Genomic DNA, 18,641 nt, shown 5'->3' with positions numbered 1-18,641 from the left:
TAAATATAAATTTAATTAATTAAATATTCTATAAATATTTTATAAATATAAAATATAAAATATAAAAAATATTTTATTTTAAAATTATATTTTTCACGATAATTATTAATAAAGCAATCATTATATATTTTAAATATATCTTATTTTAAAATATTTTTTTAGAGATATAAAATATCATTAATAAAATATATTTTTTTAAAAAATTTTGTATAAAAAATTTTATATATTTTTTATAAAAAATCTTTTATGATATAATAATAATAAAAATATTTATTTAATAGAAAGAAGAATTTCTTTAAATTAAAAAATTATGAGATCTATGGATTATATTTTTTACTCATTTTTATCTGTATACAAATATCGTAGATTTTATACGTGAAATGAAAAAAAATATTTCTAAAAATATTAAAAAAATGACACATTACAAATATCAAATTTTCATTTTCTTTTCATTTTAAAGTAGATATCATAAAGTAAAAAATAAATACGTATCTATATAATGAAAATGATTAATTAACTGTTGATTACATTGTATATTCAAATTTTTCATCTCTTTCTTATAAACAGGTATGACAGATATGTTTTAAAAGAATTTATGGCAGTCATTGCATGATAATTAATTATGCTGATTAAAAAGAATTTATTGATAAAGATATTCTTGTTGCACTGATATATGTTTATACATATCATTGATATATATTACATAAAATCCGTGTTGTCTCAGAATTCTTCGGAGTCTGTGACGGAACATCATCAGAATTAGAATTGTATAGTATATATAACCTTAAGTATCGAAACTTAAAAATTTTTTATAATAAAATGAATAACTTAATGTTTGATCAAACACTTGAAGATATTTTGGAAAAAAATCTTCCAGAAAAGGAGCTAGCTGAAGTAAAACGCCTTTTATATGGCCGCGAATTACAGTAAGATTTATTGTTTATTTATTTAAATTTATTTTTAATAATTATATTTAGAATTGAAAAATATAAATAATTAATTCTTTATATTCTTTCCGAATTTAATTTTAATTTAAATACTTCAATATATTATCCTTTTTTAATATATTGTAAATTATATAAATTATTTGGCGCGAAATGTTTTTAGATTTTACATATACGACTAAAGAATGCATGTATGTTGAATCTATCATATACTGAAAAATATTGATTTTAGTCATTAATTTAATTGAAAATTTTAGTTAAAAAAACCAAATATTTATATCAAATAAAATTAATGTTTTTAGTTATATAGGTGTTAAATAATTTTTCATAAAAAACATTAAATTTTATTATTAATTTTAGAAATTAAAAACAAAAATGTTTAAATAAAAACGTTTTTGAATTTGAAAAGTATTATATTAATATGTAATAATTTTTATGTAAGAAAAATTATATATGCGATTCATTTTTTTTAATTATAATTGTATTAAATTATTAATTATTATAATAATTATATTAATATTTATAAAATTTATAATTAATATCATTATTATATTATTATAATTATATACATATACATATGAAGCTATTTTAACTATCATAAAATGTTTTTATTATAGATCTTTAAATCTTCCGCAATGGAATGGAAGTCAAGATCTCGATGTTCAAGGATATATTATGGGTGGTAGCGTCACAGAGCAATTACGTCCTCCGCGTCTTGTTCGTGTCGGCTTAATTCAACATTCTATAGTTTTACCAACTACAGAACCTTTGCAGAAACAAAGAAATGCTTTGCATCAAAAAATTCAAAAATATGTCGATTACGCCGCAACTTGTGGTGTTAATATACTCTGTCTTCAAGAAGCTTGGGGTATGTTTCAAAATTTATAAAATAAAAAAAATTATAATAATAAAAAAATATACTTATATGATTTGATAGTTTACATTAAATACAAATGAAATTGAAAGTTTAATTTTATATTCTGAATGAATTTATTATGTGCTTCTTTAATATCTATTTAATTTGATGATAATTTTGCATATATTGTATAATTCAAATCTTAAATTAGTTCAAAAAGATTAGATAAGAATCTTCTTTTAATAATTTTCATTTTTCTTATAATTTAATAGTTTATTTAATAATTTTTTATAAAATTAACGATTTAAAAACAATTAAGTTTAAATTTTAAAACATTTTTTTTATTTTTTTATTTATTTTAATTATTTATAATAAAAAAATATTCATCTATGCCGTAGCTATGCCATTTGTTTTCTGTACCAGAGAGAAATACCCCTGGTGTGAATTAGCTGAAGATGCTGAAAATGGACCAACCATAATACTCATGTGTGAGCTTGCTCAACGACATGGAATGGTTATTGTATGCCCAATTCTTGAGAGAGATAATATGAATAGTGAAACTTTATGGAATACTTCTGTTGTGATTGGTAATGATGGAAATGTGCTTGGAAAGAGTAGAAAAAATCATATTCCTCGCGTAGGAGATTTTAATGAATCTACTTACTACATGGAAGGAAATACAGGTCATTCTGTCTTTGATACATGTTTTGGACGTATAGCAATTAATATTTGTTATGGTCGACATCATCCCCAAAATTGGATGATGTATGGATTGAATGGTGCTGAGGTAAAATTCATCAAACTTTTACAAGTTAATCAAAATTTTTGTATACAAAAAAATATAAATTTTCTATGTTTAGATTGTCTTTAATCCATCAGCGACTACTAGCCATACATCTGAGCCACTGTGGTCCATTGAAGCAAGATGTGCAGCAATAGCAAATAGCTACTATACCTGTGCTATTAATCGTGTTGGAACTGAAATATTTCCTAATGAATTCACATCTGGTGATGGAGCTCCTGCTCATCATGATTTTGGACACTTTTATGGATCTAGTTACATCACTGCTCCTGATGGAGCTAGAACTCCTGGTTTAAGTCGATGTAAAGATGGTCTTCTTGTTTGTGAATTAGATTTGAATTTGTGTCGTCAAATGAAAGATTTGTGGTGTCTGAGAGTAAGTTGAAATATTAAATATTTTTAATTTTTTTATTTCAAATTATATATTTTCACGAATCATTAAACTTTTTTTTTCAATATTTTTCTTTTTTTTTTTTTTAATTCCAGATGACTCAGAGACTGGATTTATATGCTAAAGAATTAAATGAATATGTGGAGAAAAATATCAAACCACTGGAAAAATTGATCCAATAAGCTAACAGCAGAAATGCATATATTTTTTTTATAAACTTTTTCTTTTTGCTCTATATGTATAAGTCGACAAAAAACTATAAAAAATATAAAAATATATTTAGATATATATAAGAAATTTTATATATACACAATGATTCTTTTTATTTCATTTCAGTCATTATTTAAAAATATAAATTATGAAAAAAATGTGACTCAAAGATAAATCTATAAGTTACATTTTCATATTTCAAAATATTACATACTTTTTACATACTTACAAATTTTTAAAAAGTACTACCTTATAATTACGAGTAATATTTTATTAGAATTTACCGTTAATTAGACCAGAATTAATTAACTGGTTGACGCGGTATTCAATGATGTATTATGAGTTTGTTTGCGATAATGGAGTGCCTCTTGATACGCTTTTTTAACAGCTTTTCTATCCGCGGGTTTTCGAGACTCAATTAATTTTGCTTCATCTAATTCTTGGGAAACTCCAAGTTTTTCTAATTTTTCTCCAGGTAGCCATTGCCTATAATAATTATTTATAATTTTATATAAAAAAAATTAAATTATCTTATCATTCTACAAAAAATTAAGTTAGAAATAAAAAATGTTTTTACCATGTTCTTTTGGTATCGAAGAAAAGAACGAGAAATACCGGTTCTTTATAATTAACAGCAAGTGCCAATACATCATCTGGTGGTGCTGGTATTGGTACACCTTTATGCACAGTGCCTCTAGGAGTATTAGGATCTATTATAAGAGCTGGATACCAGGGATAACCACGGCATTTAGCCCATACAAGCTGGAGAGCTTCTAGACCATTATTAGCGATTATTTCCTTGCTTTCCAGTTCTTTTTTTGCTTCATTTGCTTCTTGTTGTCTCTGCTTTTCTTCTTCTAAATCAGGAGTAGTGGACCTACTTGTTGAACAACTGCTACAACTCGATGATTGACTTTCACCTTCTCCCACATCACTATCCATTGTTCCACTTCTATAGAAATTAATTTTACATTATTATACATATTTGAATCCTTATTTGAAATGCGATTATCTATAATAAAAATAAATAAATAAATAAATAATACATACCTGTAAATCTTAAAACTGTCACTTTGTTTTTTTTTGTCATCTTCCAAAGTGAACATTTGATTACTTCTACTGGCTCTTGCTCTTGCCTTGCGAGTAAAAAGAACTGCTGTTCTTCTGTTCACACCTCCTCCTCCTATTTCTTTTTCTCCAGATTGTAATTCAATTTCTCCGCGGCTTCTATTATTACGATCCCTTTTTCTAGATTTGGAAACTGTTTGCTCATTTTCACCAGGATCTAATTCAGGGTAATCTTTACGAGCTTGTTCTATAAGAATACCACCTTGTTCCTTCATTTTTATTCCAGCTCGATAGAACATAGTGTCTTTGCGATTATAAGCTAAACAATTATTCACCATTAAATTGAAATCTGCTTCAAAAGCTCCAATAGTATCATATTCTTGTCTTTCTATTTTTGTCTAAAAAATAAAAATCATATATATAATTTAACTAATTTTTTTTAAATAATTTAAAATAAAATTGATTACCTGCATAGTAGATAAATCCATGGGATGAGATACAATTTCTAAATAATCTGGAACTTCTTTAGTATTCACAGGTTGTCCAAATACATCATTTATATCTTTCATTTTAATTGCTTCTAACAATGAACGTAAAATACTTTCTAGTGGACGTAATTCGAACCATAAACATTTTTCTTTTCTGTAAAATAAATTTAATAATATTTAATAATAATAATAATAATATTTAATAATAATTTTAATAATATTTGAATATTTATTATATATTTTTTTATCATTAATTCGAAATCTTACACTTTAAATAATTCTTTTTTCAACTTCTCTCGTTTGCGTACTAATTCACAAAGTAATCGAGCCCGCTCGAGATCTTGACGTAAACATTGCCAATATTTTAATTGACGATATAATTCTCCACGTAATTCACTGTCTGGTGGTGGTGAAGAATTTTCTCCAAGTGGTGGTGGTCGAGATTGTGGGTGTGAACTCTGAAGTCTTCTGAGAAGTGGTACACCATTTCTGTATTGCCGTTTCAAAGTCCAATATGCTATAAGACGCTGTATCAGTTGACTTCGTTTAGGCAACCCTTCAGCTAAGCTAGTATTATAAAATATCAATAATGTTTTTATATTTTTTAACATTTATTATAAAGAATTTTTATTTGTTACCTAGCAATTTCCTTAATACGTTCCGGTGGTATGGTTGGAATAGAAATAACAGGAGCAGAAGAGCTTTTTTTATTTGCAATTGCTCTTCGTCTTGCATCAGCAGGATTGGTGGAAGGTTGATAATCTGATGGTGTATGAGCTTCACAATAAGCTGTTTTTTGAACTAACATTGGTTCTCCATTTGTAGGTTGCACTGTCCTCATACGCATACATAAACCAGCTTGTTGTGCACATGTTACATGAAATGCAGCATAACAGTTACTCTTGTGACATTGAATACAAGCACCTGATCCTCTACGTTTACATACACAGCATGTAAGTCTCCAACGTGCAGCAGGTATGCTTTCTATACTATCAATAGGCTCCAGAAATACAGTATTGGCGAATCTGACTTCTGGTATCCACAAAGCACACACAACATGAGCCCATGTAGCTGGGCGATCAGTTTGTTTAAAAGCACCACCTCTATTAGGGCATAAAACACAATCAACAGCTCGTGATGGACTTTGCAAACATCTCCTGCATAACCACTGTCCCTCAGGAATATATGGTACACCATAACAATCCTGATGAACAGCAAGATTGCACATATCACAAAATAGTATAGCATTACTGTTCTGACACTCTCCATCCATGCAAATACAGCAAACTGCATCTTCATCAGCTGCTATTCCTCCACCACCATTACTTTGTTGTTGAAAATAAGATTCTTTTTCTAATCTGTCCATTAATAATTCAAATGTATCAGGTTCTAAAGGTGGATTAAGCCCTGAAGCTAATCTTCTTTCATTTACTATTGATAACCATGCAGTATCTTCTTCATCTAAATCATATTCTACTTCTCCTGAAAAAAGAAACAAATTCAAATAAACTGAAATCAAATTCTAAATATTTTCAAATTCTAAATATACTTAAAAAAAATTATAAATAAAAAAATTATATACCATCAAGTTCTTCACCACTACGTTCCATAAATCTAATATATGAATTTGGAAGTGCTTCAGCTTCGCCTAATTGTTGTTCATATTCATCTATTTCTTTTACCATAGCTACAGGTAAAGTATTAAGAATGTTTTTCTCTTCTTTATCTTTATCTGATGCAATATATCCTTTTTGAATATTTTTTTCATCAAAACTATTTCTTTCCAAAGAAATAATAGGTATTGAATCTGTGATTCCAATTTTAAATATCTTATTTGCATCTTCACCAATAGGATTTACCTTAAATATAAATATAAATATAAATATAAATAACATTATAAAATTATTCATTTCAAAAATTTTCAAATATTAAAATAAAATAAAAATAAATATTTTTTTATTTTATTAAATATAATTTATTTTAAAATTTGGCTTTTAATTTTTAATTTTTTTACAGTGAATCTTAAAAAAAATTCTAAAAGGATAATTGTAAGTGCAATAACAATTGTTAAAATTTATTGAAAAATGAAAAATTAAAAAAAATATATATTTTATATTTGATATCAAAACTTTTAAAGATTTGCATAATAAAAAAATAATTATTTTCTGAATTGTCTATTTTAAATTTCTTTATAATTTCATTATATTATCAAAAGATTAAATAATTCAATAACTTTAAATAATTAATAATTAAAAATAACTTTATATATTAATTAAATATATAAATTCAAATAATATCTTTTTTTATTTATAAATAAAAATATATTGCTTTCTTATCAATTAAATTTTACATTTCATATATGTTTTTAAAATATACTTCTTAGAAAAATATTACTTTATTATTATTTTGTAATTTTTAAGTATTAATTAAATATATTTAAATATATTTCATACCAAAACAAATTTTGATGTTTCTTGTGTACTTAATGCTTCAGTGTTCGCAGGACTGATGCTATCATTATTAACACCAATTCTACTTCTGCCTTTTTTTTTATTTGACTGTGGTGTGTTCATCTTCTTTTACGATTTGACGTTTTATAAATAATAATGTACTTATATCATCCACACTTCAATTTAAAAATCTTTTCTTACGTATGTTTTTTATTTTAAACCATTCAACTATGAATTCGTCTTGATAACATACATTAAAATTACATGAATTATATCTCTCATTTTTATGCCAATACAACTGTTATAAAATAATTGCATTAATTTGTATTTGAGGAAAAAAGGAACGCTCACAAATGTTTGAACAAGTAAACTAACCAATTTGAGCGGCAAATGTAATATGCACTGACATGTTAATGTAACAAAAGTACTTTGCATGTCAATTATAAACTATTTTTTCAAATATATAAATTTTCAATAGATTTATTTTGAAAAATTTTTTTGTGTTAAATATACATTCATTTTTGTTTAAATATATTTCATAGAATTAATTAAATAAAGCTTAACTTAATAATTTATACTAGATTTACTATTTATGATATAGTTATAGCAATAGAAACTATCCTTTATAAACAAGTAATTTCAAACATGTATCATAACCTGATAATTAAGAGATAAAAATATTATTTTCTATTATTTTCTGATAAAAAAAATCATAATCTATAAAAGATTTTATATTATTTTATAGCAAAAAATATCTAATTAAAATAATAATATTAATCAAAATAAATTTATGTCAATAAATTCATTATTTCATTTCAAGAAACTATAACTTTAATTAATATATATATAATATACTAAATTTTAATATCATTATAATCAGTTTAAAATATCAAATATAAATTTTTATAAAATTAAAAAAGTTGTTTAGTATAGACTTTTATACTATTAAGCGATCATTTTCAAAACATGCTAAGCAAATGGCGTCACCTGGTGACGAAAGAAACATACAAATTGAACTCAACGCAGTTTCCGTTTGAGCTTGCTAGTCCTGGTTCTGAATACTTTGTGCACAGAGTGGGAGAGGGTAAGAGATCTAACTTTACACCAGTCATTGGCAGTATTTGTTCCCGTGGCCGCAGCTTTGGTTCGTCTATCTCATAATTGAAAGTTTGGTGCAAAAACTAGTTTACTAGATAGACGATATTTGTGTTTTGTGAGTGTGGACCGCGGAACAGTAACTAAAACTAATTAGATTTGTAATTGAAGGAACTGATGTTCGGCTAAGAATTATGTCGGATATTGGTGCAGGATTACGATCGGTCACACGTCAAGTCAGCTGACATATTGCGCCCTGCTACACCGCAACAGCTCTTGGTAAGTGTCGCAATCACACTACTCGCTCATCAACGACGACTATTTTTATCGAATACCTGTGAAATACGTTCGCGTAACCATACGCTATTTTTTCGTCTGACCACGGTGAAATCTAGCTTGGTTCTTGATTCGTTCCATTCGCTTTGTACTCTTCTCTTAATCCTCTATCTTGGCGTTTCTCTTCATAAAAAGATGTCCGACGCAACGTAGAATACATATTACATGGGACAAAGGAAACAACGCAATTTCTAACTAGGTGCGTATTCTTAAGAATGAGAATCATATATTTAATACTCATTCCATTTCTTCGTGTTTCTTGACTGCGTGTTGCGTGCGTAGATGCATGCGTATGTATCTATACGATAGCAGCGCCGACGCGATTCAAGCGCAAATGCACACTTATACATTTTAGCCTCCCCTGCCGCGATTTTCATACCCCTTCATGCATCCACATCCGTACTGATCTTAAATCCCTTCCTTTAACCCTTTGTATATTCCGTGTACTTCTAATAATTATTTTTTTTTGTTATATATTAACCAGAGAATATAAATATCAAATCGAATTTTCAAATATGTTTATATCATTTTCAAGTAAAAACTCATTTTCTTTGCAATTTTAAATAAGTTATAAATTTAGATGGCGTTCTGAGGTTATGATTTTCTTCTTCTCTAAAATCTTTAAAATTCGTTAGAATACAATTAAATTTTTCAGAACTTTTATCTATTGATAATCAAAACAATCCAAAAACTTCCATCATGCATTTTAAATGAATTGAGATTTGTTTCAAATTTATCACTATCTCTACAAGTGAATGTTGAGCAATCTAACTATTCCTTTCTATATCGCGCATGTAGTCAATTCGATATAACCTCTCGAAATATTAAGAAATAACTAAAAGAAATAATTTTTATTTCGGAAAATCTGTAGATGGCATTCATGAATCGAGATAGAATCGAATATATATGATAGACAATAGTACCAACGAAGATAAAAAGTTTATCATTTTATTGCTTGTTAATTTTTTATGAATTTTATGATTTAATTACTTGCTAACGACATAAAATTAATGCACTTACTTGAAATTTGATTTAAAAAAAAAAAATTCTGTTAGGTAAGTGTTGCAATAGAAACGATTAGCAGGTTGATGCTGTATGTCAATGTAGATTAACCTCACCCGAGCCACACCTCGCTTTCTTCCGCTGGTGATGAGTGATATTGTAAAATGGCTGCATGAAGAATTATAAGCAAAGTAATATCGTATGTGATAGCTTTCGTAGGAAAATTTCATCAATTGTCAGTATTAATTTGCGCACATAGATAATCTTATTCGCGTATTTTTAATTATGAGAATTTCTTTTTTTAATAAATTTTTCACATGTTTTAAATTATAAATATAATTTTTTATAAAACATCATTTTCGACAGAACATGAGTCAGACATTTATCGTTTTCAACGGATGCGATTTAAAATCATCGACCATATACGTCGTACTTTAAAAGATATTCTTACCACGTGTCATTGGACTGTACAGTTGAATTTCATAAGAACAATAAGAGAATAGAATATAGCTGACTGACAACCAAAATACAATTGCAAGTACAATTTTAGATCGTCCTTACCCATCATCTCTTTTTGTTTTATTTTAATTGAATTTAGTATTTTTATTTTAACGTTATTTAAGTTAAATTTAATAAAGATAACTTTTATAATTAAAATAAACTTTTAGAATATTTTATAATTTTTTTGCATTAGACTATTTCACAATTATATTTGTAAAGATTGGAGTCTATGACTAATATTTATTAAATTTATTGCTGATTGCAATTTCTTATTTTATTATTTTTTATTTTATTTATTAATTTTAATCATTTCCATTAATCGATTCTCAATGCTTTTGAGATAATCAAGGTCAAATTCATGCTCTATAAAATTTTGTTTATATTTAAAAATTAATTAATTAAAATTATTATATTTATTTAATTATATTATTTTTTTAATATATAAAAATCAATTACATTTAATACAATAATATATATTATCATATTTTTATGAATAATCGATTATTTGTTATATATCATTGCACAACTTTGAATCAAGAAAAATACTTATGTATTATATTATCATGTGTATATATTATGTAAATACATTTAATAAATTTAAATTGTTTAACAGTTGCTTTAGTATAAACAAGTAACTAAATCGTGTAAGTAAGTAATCAACGTGATTTGTACAATGACGTGTATGGTGACTATTTGTTTTGAAGTGGTGGTAACGATTAGTAATTTTCATTGTTTCGATTTTCGAAGAATACATAAACATTTCTATTTCAAACAAAAATGAATATAGATAAGTAAAACGGGAAATGAAAACGCGTCATTATCTAGAAATGAGTCAAACATGGAGACAATCACATTTAAAATCGAAATTAAATATCATTTCTGAATGAGATTGGCATACCAAATTTGCGCGCATATTTAATGAACTAGCTAGTTACTTTCCGTTAGAAAGTGTTTCTATTTTATTTGCTTGTGTAAATAAAACTTTCATTAAAATCGATGTTTTTAATTGGTTATATCAAATGTTATTATTGACAGTATGATAAATACGTTATGTCTGAACATTAGATCGAGAATGTTTTATGCTAATTAAAAATAATGATTAATAATCTTTCAAAGCAATTTATGTGAAATAAATATTTTAAAAAAATTATTTATTAAGTTTATGTGAATTTTCGAGAAAAAATTTTATAATTATATAAAATTAAATATATATAAGATAATTTAAATTTATAAAATTTTTGTCTTAAAACATTTTTGTCTTATAACTTCTGTGTTGAAAATTTTAATTATTTATTTATTTAAATAAAAAAATATATCTATAAAAAAGTGTTTAAACATTTTTTTTATTAAAAAAATTAAAGATATAATCAAATGATGCGTTTTAAAGTATATGAATGTTTAAAAATATTATTAAATAATTTTTTATCATGTTATTTATAAAAATAAAATTTCTTGAATATTATAAATATATATATTAAATTTTGTTGTAAATAAATTAAATAAATTGATAATTTTGATTTAAGAATTTTTCATGTCTTATATATATTATTGTATTTATTATTATTAAAAATTAAATATTTTTAAAAATTATTTTTAAAAATAACTAATATTTGTTGATTTGAATGAATATTGAAATATAAAAATATATAAATATTATAAATATTTAGGAGTTAAATTATTGATATTAAAAATTATTAATATTTAAGTACTTTTAATATATAAAAAATCCATTAAAGTATTATTTTAAATGGTTTATATTAGAGTGATTAAATATTTATTATACGATTGCAATTTTCAATTATATATATATATTATAATATTTTAATATACAAAAATTTTTATTTGATAGTTTAGATTTTTTGTTATTAATCATTTTCACTTTATTAATTTTAACAATTTGCTAATTCATAATATTATTTCATATATTATTTTCTAAATATTCATTGATAAATTTTTAAGTATTTAAATAATTTGGAATATAAAGAAATAAATTATATATCTGAATAACGCAAAGTCACGTAACAAGGTTATCATATGTAGCGAGACACAAAAATAAAGCATTTGCATTTAAATATTAAATATGACCAAATGGGAATTTTTTTTTATATATCTTTTCTTCTTTACAAACTTCCTGATACATTTTTTACATTTGATTTAACTTTCAATTATTATAGTGACGTCATGAATTCTAAAAAATTAACGGATTTTAATCCCGTTTTTGTACTTTCACTGTACAAAATTTCCATTGAAATAACAATAGATTATATTAGTTAATATTTTTTCAATATTTTTTACTTTAGTAAATTTATTCTTTCTATACTCCGTTAAGCAATTAGAGCAACAGGTTGAATTCTTTATATTTATAGTTAATATATTAATATTTGATATTGAGATTTTTTTCTTTAATTATTTGAAGCAATCATGTTAATTTTATAATTAAAATATTAATTTCCATTTTGTTTTATTTATTTGTACATAAAATTTCTTCTTAAACATAGATATTTGAAAGAAAATTTGTAAGTATATAGTAAAATTTAAAAAAACATAAAAAAATGTAATTATCTCATCATTTAAATTTAATAGACAGTTACTATATTTTTTTATTAAGCATAAATTATATAAATATAAATGTAAATGAATTTTTTGCTATTGAATTTATTAAATTAAAAATAAAATATTTTTGAAAATATAAAGATATTGAAAATAAAATAATAAACTTTTTCTAGTCTTTCATTTTATATTTGTCGGCATGTATTAAATATCATATAGTTTTAGTTACATTATACTATATAGATAATATCGAGAAATAATGCTACGACATCTACAGATTTGTTTGAGAAATATGCTAAACACATCATCATATAGTATTCTTGACAAAAAATAGTATCAATGTATTCTATTCCATAAAAGTATGTATTAATTATGAATTGTCTATAAAGAATTGTGTTTATTGTTAAATCATTTCAGAAAAAAATTGCAAAAGATTGAAAAAATTATGACATAAAGAACGATCATATGTACGCAAGCGCAGAATAAAGAGGAGAAATGAATGAGTCGTATATATATATTTGTATTTAAGTAAGAAAGAGAAAAATAGTGGTGAAAATAAATGGCGGAAATTTAAGTATTATCTAAATTATCAACTAAATTTTCTATTTATTCGTATTTTTTGCATATTTGAAGTGTGTAAAGAAAAAAACAATAAAGCACTCAAATTTTTAAATTTCAAACGTTGTGTTGGATAAAAGACGAAGTCTCGGTAAATTATGTTTCATAGTACCTAACCTTATCGTGCAAGTGTGTGCGCTGTGTCGTTGGTTGTACGTTCGCCCAGAGGCTGTACGTCCAAACGATCGCCATCATGAAAACATTCGACCCGTCGTGTCGTTATCGTTGTTTCTCCTCCGTCCTTGCAGGTTCCTCAGATTGAAGTAATATCGAGCGCTCGAGCGCGAAGTTGCATACAAAGAGCAAGAAAGAGAGAGAACGAGAAGGAAAGAAAGGAAGAGAGAAAGAGTTATTTGGTAACATTTCGTTTTAGTTGTGGAGAGAGAGAAGGGTCTTAAGAGACAAAGCGAACGCGCGCATCGAGAGTGGCCAAAGCGAGAATTGCGCCGCCGAGAATTACAAAGCACAAGTCAGAAGGGAAGAGAGCTCCCCCGACCGACGGTCGACTATCGGTCGTAACTGCACGTCATCTAACGTGTCTTAACACGATAAGGATAGACGAAGAACCTACTTAAATGCCTCGAACGAATTCTTACTCCATGTTGTGCGTTGGTTGCGACACGACTGCGTGTTGGAAAGTGAGTAATATCACGTTTCCCCCGATCACGCCTCTTCCATTTGGATTTTATTGCGAATACGAAAATCAGACAATAATGACAACGCGTTAAAAATTCCAACCTTTTAATCCTTTTTCTTTTCCTTTATTTTTTTCTATTATCCATCATCGTCAATTGTTTGCTTTTCGTTGTCCAATTTCTCGGTTTTATTTGCCCTTGGAAGAATTACATATACTCTCTCTTTCTCTCCTTTTCTCCTTCTCAAGACAAAACTGTTCTACACGAGGGAACGGCCCTTGTCTCAAGATATCGTTGCTGCTTTGCTGCTGACGATTTCTCTATTCTATGTATAGATTCCGTTGTGTATATATATATACGCGTGTGTGTGCAAATGAAAATTCGTCATGAAAATCTGTGCATCTGATTTCTTTGAGGCAGTATAGATGTGGTTGACGATGTTTCTCATCTAATGTAACGTGTCTATTATGGTGTAGTGATAATTACATTTTTCTCATTTTTTTAAAACTGTCAATGAAATTTAATGCATTGGAAACGGTTTTCATTAATTAAATAATTTATTATAAATTGCATTTTTTAAATAATAATTGCATATCTATGCAAAAATTTTTAAAAATATGTACTATAACATTTGTGTTTTGTCTTTTTTGTAACATTAAAATATTATTTTATATTTATATTATTGTTTTCTTTTTTTTTTTCACTTCAGTGGAAAAATTTAATTTATTCATTAAATTTTGTAAAATAATATTAAATTTAAGATTATATGTAAATCATATATGTAATATCATAAAAACAAAGAAATGCTAAATAAGTATTTTTAATAGGTAAATGTATGGTGACACGCGGTCGTGAAGGAACAACTGGAGAGCGAGCTGTGGCAAGACAAGATTAATTATCTCCTACTTAGTTGATTGCAACTTGCTCGATATTCTTTCGAGTAATTGCAAATAGGATAAAAATAAGAACTTGTTCAATCATTGAGGTTCTATTGAGATAAATAAAGAAAATGGAGCGAGAATCTAACCCTATGCAAGCTCTATGTCGCAGCGGTTGTGGATTTTATGGCTCTCCAGCCACAGATGGCCTTTGTTCTCTTTGTTATAAAGAAAATCTAAAAAAGAAGCAGCAACCTCCTGTATCAGCTGCCACTGTACCAACATCACAGACCGTCTCTGGTAACGCTGGTACGTTGCAGGGCGGTTTCGGTAGTCCTGCAGCTACAGGAAATACAGCCCAACCTACCATTCCTACCATACCTCAATCAACAACAGATCTACCCAATCCCAAAGAAGTAAGTTTTGCATAAATTAAATTTATAGAAAAATTATAATTAAATTATACAAAAATAATATCATTTATCAAAATATTAATAATATTATTTTAAATTTGGATATAATTAAAAAAAGAAAATTAGAGATTATTAATAAAGTTTTAACATGATTTAACTTTATAAGAATAATGTATTTAGTAATTTATATATTCTTAATTTGTATTCTTTAAATTAGATAAATAGGGAGGATCAAGAAAATGAAGTAGGTGTAAGCAGTGGAGCGGTAGCAGAAGGATCTGTGAGTAGTGGGGATGCAGATGATTGCTTTGATGGCAAAGAGACTGACAAAGAATCTAAGAAGAAGAAAAATCGTTGCGCCGTGTGTCGCAAAAAAGTTGGTTTGACGGGTATGTATATCATAAATTGAGGAAAATATTTTAAATTAATTTTACTAATTTACAATTTGATCTTTTAACAGGATTTGAATGTCGTTGTGGAGGACTGTTCTGCTCTGTGCATCGATACAGTGACAAGCACGATTGCAAATTTGATTATAGAGAAATGGGCGCTCAAGAGATTCGGCGCAACAATCCAGTTGTTGTTGGTGAAAAAGTGCAAAAAATTTGAACTATTTAGTGCGTAGATCGTTGGGAAAATGGTTATATAACTATATAAACAAAACAGAATATAAAACAAAAAAAACGGAGAAAATCGAGATAAATTATCTGGCAGCTGATTGCACGTCGAGGGGCGAGACGAATGAATGTAAGGATTGTGAACGAAAGGGAATAGGAAATTAGTATGAAAGAGTATGAGAGTAAGAGAGAGAAAGAAATTGTAGTAAATGTGTTAGAACAGTTAAGAATGAAAGTATGAATTTATGCGAGAAAGATAGAAAAGAAAAACATGAGAGAATGAAAATTTAAAAAAAAAAAATTGGTTTGTACATGATATGCAAATATATAGGATCGCCGAAAGTATAGACGAAATTTTCCGAAGGAAGAATGAAACATAAATAGAAAAGAAAGATTAAAACGAAAAGCAAAAAAAGAAAAACAAACAAAGAAATAGAAATTAGAGTGCGTGCCGCGTGTACGAATGCTTTGAGAAAATTTTTGGATGTTAGTGCCATGTCAGATTGTCATCTAAGCGAGAGTTTTAATCGAGAATATATTTGATTCTAACTGCTGCCAGCTTACTTATTACCTTATTATTATCTATTACGGTTTATTATTATTTTATCTTATGTTTATTAATTTACTTAAAAAAGAAATGCAAAATTCGTGTATGGAAGTGTTTGTTTTTTCTTTTTTTTTTCTTTTTTCTTTCTTCTTTTTTTTTTAGATTTAGCTTTAGGAATAAAAAATATGAGAATTCTTGGTGCAGTCTTGGTCGGTCATGTTCTGAGACGTCTCATCGGGAGTTCCGGGTTTTTGAATCGAGAGAGAGAGCGAACGAAAGAGAGGAACAAAGAAAATTTTTTATATGTATATAATCTATATTTCTCTCTCTCTGTTTCGTTCGTAATATCTAAAAAAAAAGAAGGAATGTTGCTTAGGTAGTGGCTGACGTTGATGGGTGATCACAATCCTAGGTTAATAATTAGTCTAATAATTATTAAGTATATTAGTCTATTGATTCATAAATAATGCAATGAAGTATAAGTAGTACTGTGTGTTTATGTCCAATTTCACGTGAATATAACCAAGCATTATTCCTTATTAAATATGTTTCAAACTATATCGCAAATCAATTATTTATGCCATGTGTTTATGAATCATCATAAAAAAAAGAAAAAAACAAAATAGAGATGTAATATTCATCTGATATCAGAATGATATTTCCAAAATAAAATTAGGTTGTGTCACGTGATTCATTCAGTCGGTTTTCTTATTTTTTTTTCTAATCTTCTAAATAAAATTTGTTATATTGGTGCTAAAATACACTTTGTATGATGAAGCGTCTAAAGATCAGCCAGATACAAAAACAAAAGAAAAATAATAACAAACGAGAGGCCCCTCGACGAAGGGACGACTATCGGCCCTGTTATATCGATTAATAAAAAGAGTATTTCTCCGTTTGTCTTAACCATTTCCTTCCGTGTTGCAATACTTTTTAATAAAACAAAAAAAAATCGTAAAAAAGGAAAACATATAAAAGAAACATAAGTTTCAATCTTTTGTTCAGCGTGTCTCTGACTCTTCTTAGACTAGATCGTAGTTGAGAAAGAGAAAAAGAAGTAGGTATTGAGTTTTATGTCGCTTCTATTAAAAAAACTCAAAAACATATTGTTGTACGAAGCAATTTGTTGTAAAAAAAAAAGAAAAAAGAAAAAACAAGGAAAATAACAATTGTCCTTGTTGCTTCGTGAATTTTCAGAATTGCTTTTCCCGCGTATCGTTGTCTTTTTTGTGAAAAATCGATAGTCGTCACATTGGGTCTTTTGTGATTTTAAAGACAAGCGAGAAGAGAGAGAGAGAGAGAGAGAGAGAGAGAGAGAGAGAGAGAGAGAGAGAGAGAGAGAGAGAGAGAGAGAGAGAGAGAGAGAGAGAGAGAGAGAGAGAGAATGAATGAATGAATGAATGAATGAATGAATGAATGAATGAATGAATGAATGAATGAATGAACGAATGAACGAATGAACGAATGAACGAACGAACGAATGAATGAACGAATGAATGAATTAACAAATAAACGAATGAATGAATTAACGAATGAACGAATGAACGAACGAATGAATGAGAACATGAAAAGAAAGAGAGACAGACGAAAACACCACACTGTGTATCGTACCACCATGTTTTTGCTGTCTTTAAAAATAATTGTTTCATTGTTTTTCTTTGTTTTCTTTCTAATCGATTATCGATCCTTCGTCCTTTGAAGTTTTGCGTGATAGCCGATATAGCGATAAAGAAAAACTATCGAAACGAAAAATCGTCTTATGAAATACAAAGAAAGAAGAAATCCTTGTATTAATTACGTTAATAGAATAAAGTGAATCGTTCTTAATTTCAGTGCCACGTTATGGATGGTCCTTATTTTACAACAGTAGATAATTGTATACTTTTGAAAAATAAGAAGGATCTTGCTCGTAATAGAACTTTACATATATTCTACAATTACCGTGATTCCATACACAGATACACATACATATAAACAATACATAACGTCTATGGACAATATATTATTATGTGTACAGAGTGAGACTTTTTTAGTCATCACAATTTTTTAATTTTTGTAATCATCGTATGAAAAAAATGTTAAAAATAAAAATCGTATTGTTTCGATATAACTATTATAATTGAAAAAAATTATACTTTGTTGAGATTATATGTTTTTCACTTTTTTTTTTACAAATAATGCTAAGATTTATAATTTTTTTTTTTAATCTGTCAATTGGTAATATTAATAAATCATTATTA

At 26.7% G+C, this 18,641-nt stretch overlaps 3 protein-coding genes across 8 annotated transcripts; 2 read left to right on the top strand and 1 right to left on the bottom strand.

Annotated features, from left to right (window-relative positions):
• The first annotated feature begins 568 nt into the window (after positions 1-568).
• Positions 569-3,306, top strand: LOC409250 (beta-ureidopropionase). Its single transcript, XM_392773.7, has 5 exons — positions 569-926; positions 1,562-1,812; positions 2,199-2,587; positions 2,661-2,978; positions 3,089-3,306. The coding sequence occupies exons 1-5, from the start codon at positions 820-822 to the stop codon at positions 3,173-3,175; spliced, it is 1,152 nt and encodes a 383-aa protein (XP_392773.3). The 5' UTR covers positions 569-819; the 3' UTR covers positions 3,176-3,306.
• On the bottom strand, positions 3,296-8,349 carry LOC411881 (peregrin). 2 transcript variants are annotated; one of them, XM_016913515.2, is made up of 9 exons: positions 8,218-8,349; positions 7,213-7,449; positions 6,342-6,618; positions 5,398-6,241; positions 5,027-5,326; positions 4,739-4,913; positions 4,254-4,669; positions 3,781-4,155; positions 3,296-3,689 (listed from the first exon to the last, which is right to left on the bottom strand). In XM_016913515.2, exons 2-9 carry the CDS (start codon positions 7,330-7,332, stop codon positions 3,509-3,511), a joined length of 2,688 nt encoding a protein of 895 aa, XP_016769004.1. In that variant the 5' UTR covers positions 7,333-7,449; positions 8,218-8,349; the 3' UTR covers positions 3,296-3,508. The 2 variants fall into 2 exon arrangements, with proteins under 2 accessions (XP_016769004.1, XP_395348.2); XM_395348.6 differs by lacking the exon at positions 8,218-8,349 and adding an exon at positions 7,585-7,730 and having other exon boundaries at positions 7,213-7,507.
• LOC410085 (AN1-type zinc finger protein 5) lies at positions 8,265-17,738 on the top strand. Of its 5 annotated transcripts, none has more exons than XM_016913518.2 (5): positions 8,442-8,583; positions 8,776-8,839; positions 14,774-15,240; positions 15,455-15,626; positions 15,698-17,353. In XM_016913518.2, exons 3-5 carry the CDS (start codon positions 14,956-14,958, stop codon positions 15,844-15,846), a joined length of 606 nt encoding a protein of 201 aa, XP_016769007.1. In that variant the 5' UTR covers positions 8,442-8,583; positions 8,776-8,839; positions 14,774-14,955; the 3' UTR covers positions 15,847-17,353. The 5 variants fall into 5 exon arrangements, with proteins under 5 accessions (XP_393573.1, XP_016769007.1, XP_016769006.1 ...); XM_016913517.2 differs by having other exon boundaries at positions 8,443-8,583; positions 8,700-8,839; XM_006559438.3 differs by lacking the exon at positions 8,776-8,839 and adding an exon at positions 13,685-13,949 and having other exon boundaries at positions 8,445-8,583.
• The last annotated feature ends 903 nt before the right edge of the window (positions 17,739-18,641 follow it).

The sequence above is a fragment of the Apis mellifera genome, linkage group LG8, assembly GCF_003254395.2.
Source record: "Apis mellifera strain DH4 linkage group LG8, Amel_HAv3.1, whole genome shotgun sequence".
Taxonomy (NCBI): Eukaryota; Metazoa; Arthropoda; class Insecta; order Hymenoptera; family Apidae; genus Apis; species Apis mellifera.
This window is presented reverse-complemented; position numbering and strand designations above follow the sequence as displayed.

Excerpts from the sequence above, each read along its gene's own strand:
- LOC410085 (XM_006559439.3), top strand. The coding sequence starts at position 14,956 with ATGGAGCGAGAATCTAACCCTATGCAAGCTCTATGTCGCAGCGGTTGT. Across the intron at positions 15,241-15,454 it reads ATCTACCCAATCCCAAAGAA|ATAAATAGGGAGGATCAAGA; the intron begins GTAAGTTTTGCA and ends TCTTTAAATTAG. Across the intron at positions 15,627-15,697 it reads CAAAAAAGTTGGTTTGACGG|GATTTGAATGTCGTTGTGGA; the intron begins GTATGTATATCA and ends ATCTTTTAACAG.
- LOC409250 (XM_392773.7), top strand. The coding sequence starts at position 820 with ATGAATAACTTAATGTTTGATCAAACACTTGAAGATATTTTGGAAAAA. Across the intron at positions 1,813-2,198 it reads CTGTCTTCAAGAAGCTTGGG|CTATGCCATTTGTTTTCTGT; the intron begins GTATGTTTCAAA and ends TCTATGCCGTAG. Across the intron at positions 2,979-3,088 it reads AAGATTTGTGGTGTCTGAGA|ATGACTCAGAGACTGGATTT; the intron begins GTAAGTTGAAAT and ends TTTTAATTCCAG.
- LOC411881 (XM_016913515.2), bottom strand. The coding sequence starts at position 7,332 with ATGAACACACCACAGTCAAATAAAAAAAAAGGCAGAAGTAGAATTGGT. Across the intron at positions 6,619-7,212 it reads AAACATCAAAATTTGTTTTG|GTAAATCCTATTGGTGAAGA; the intron begins GTATGAAATATA and ends TTTATATTTAAG. Across the intron at positions 4,670-4,738 it reads TGGATTTATCTACTATGCAG|ACAAAAATAGAAAGACAAGA; the intron begins GTAATCAATTTT and ends TTTATTTTTTAG.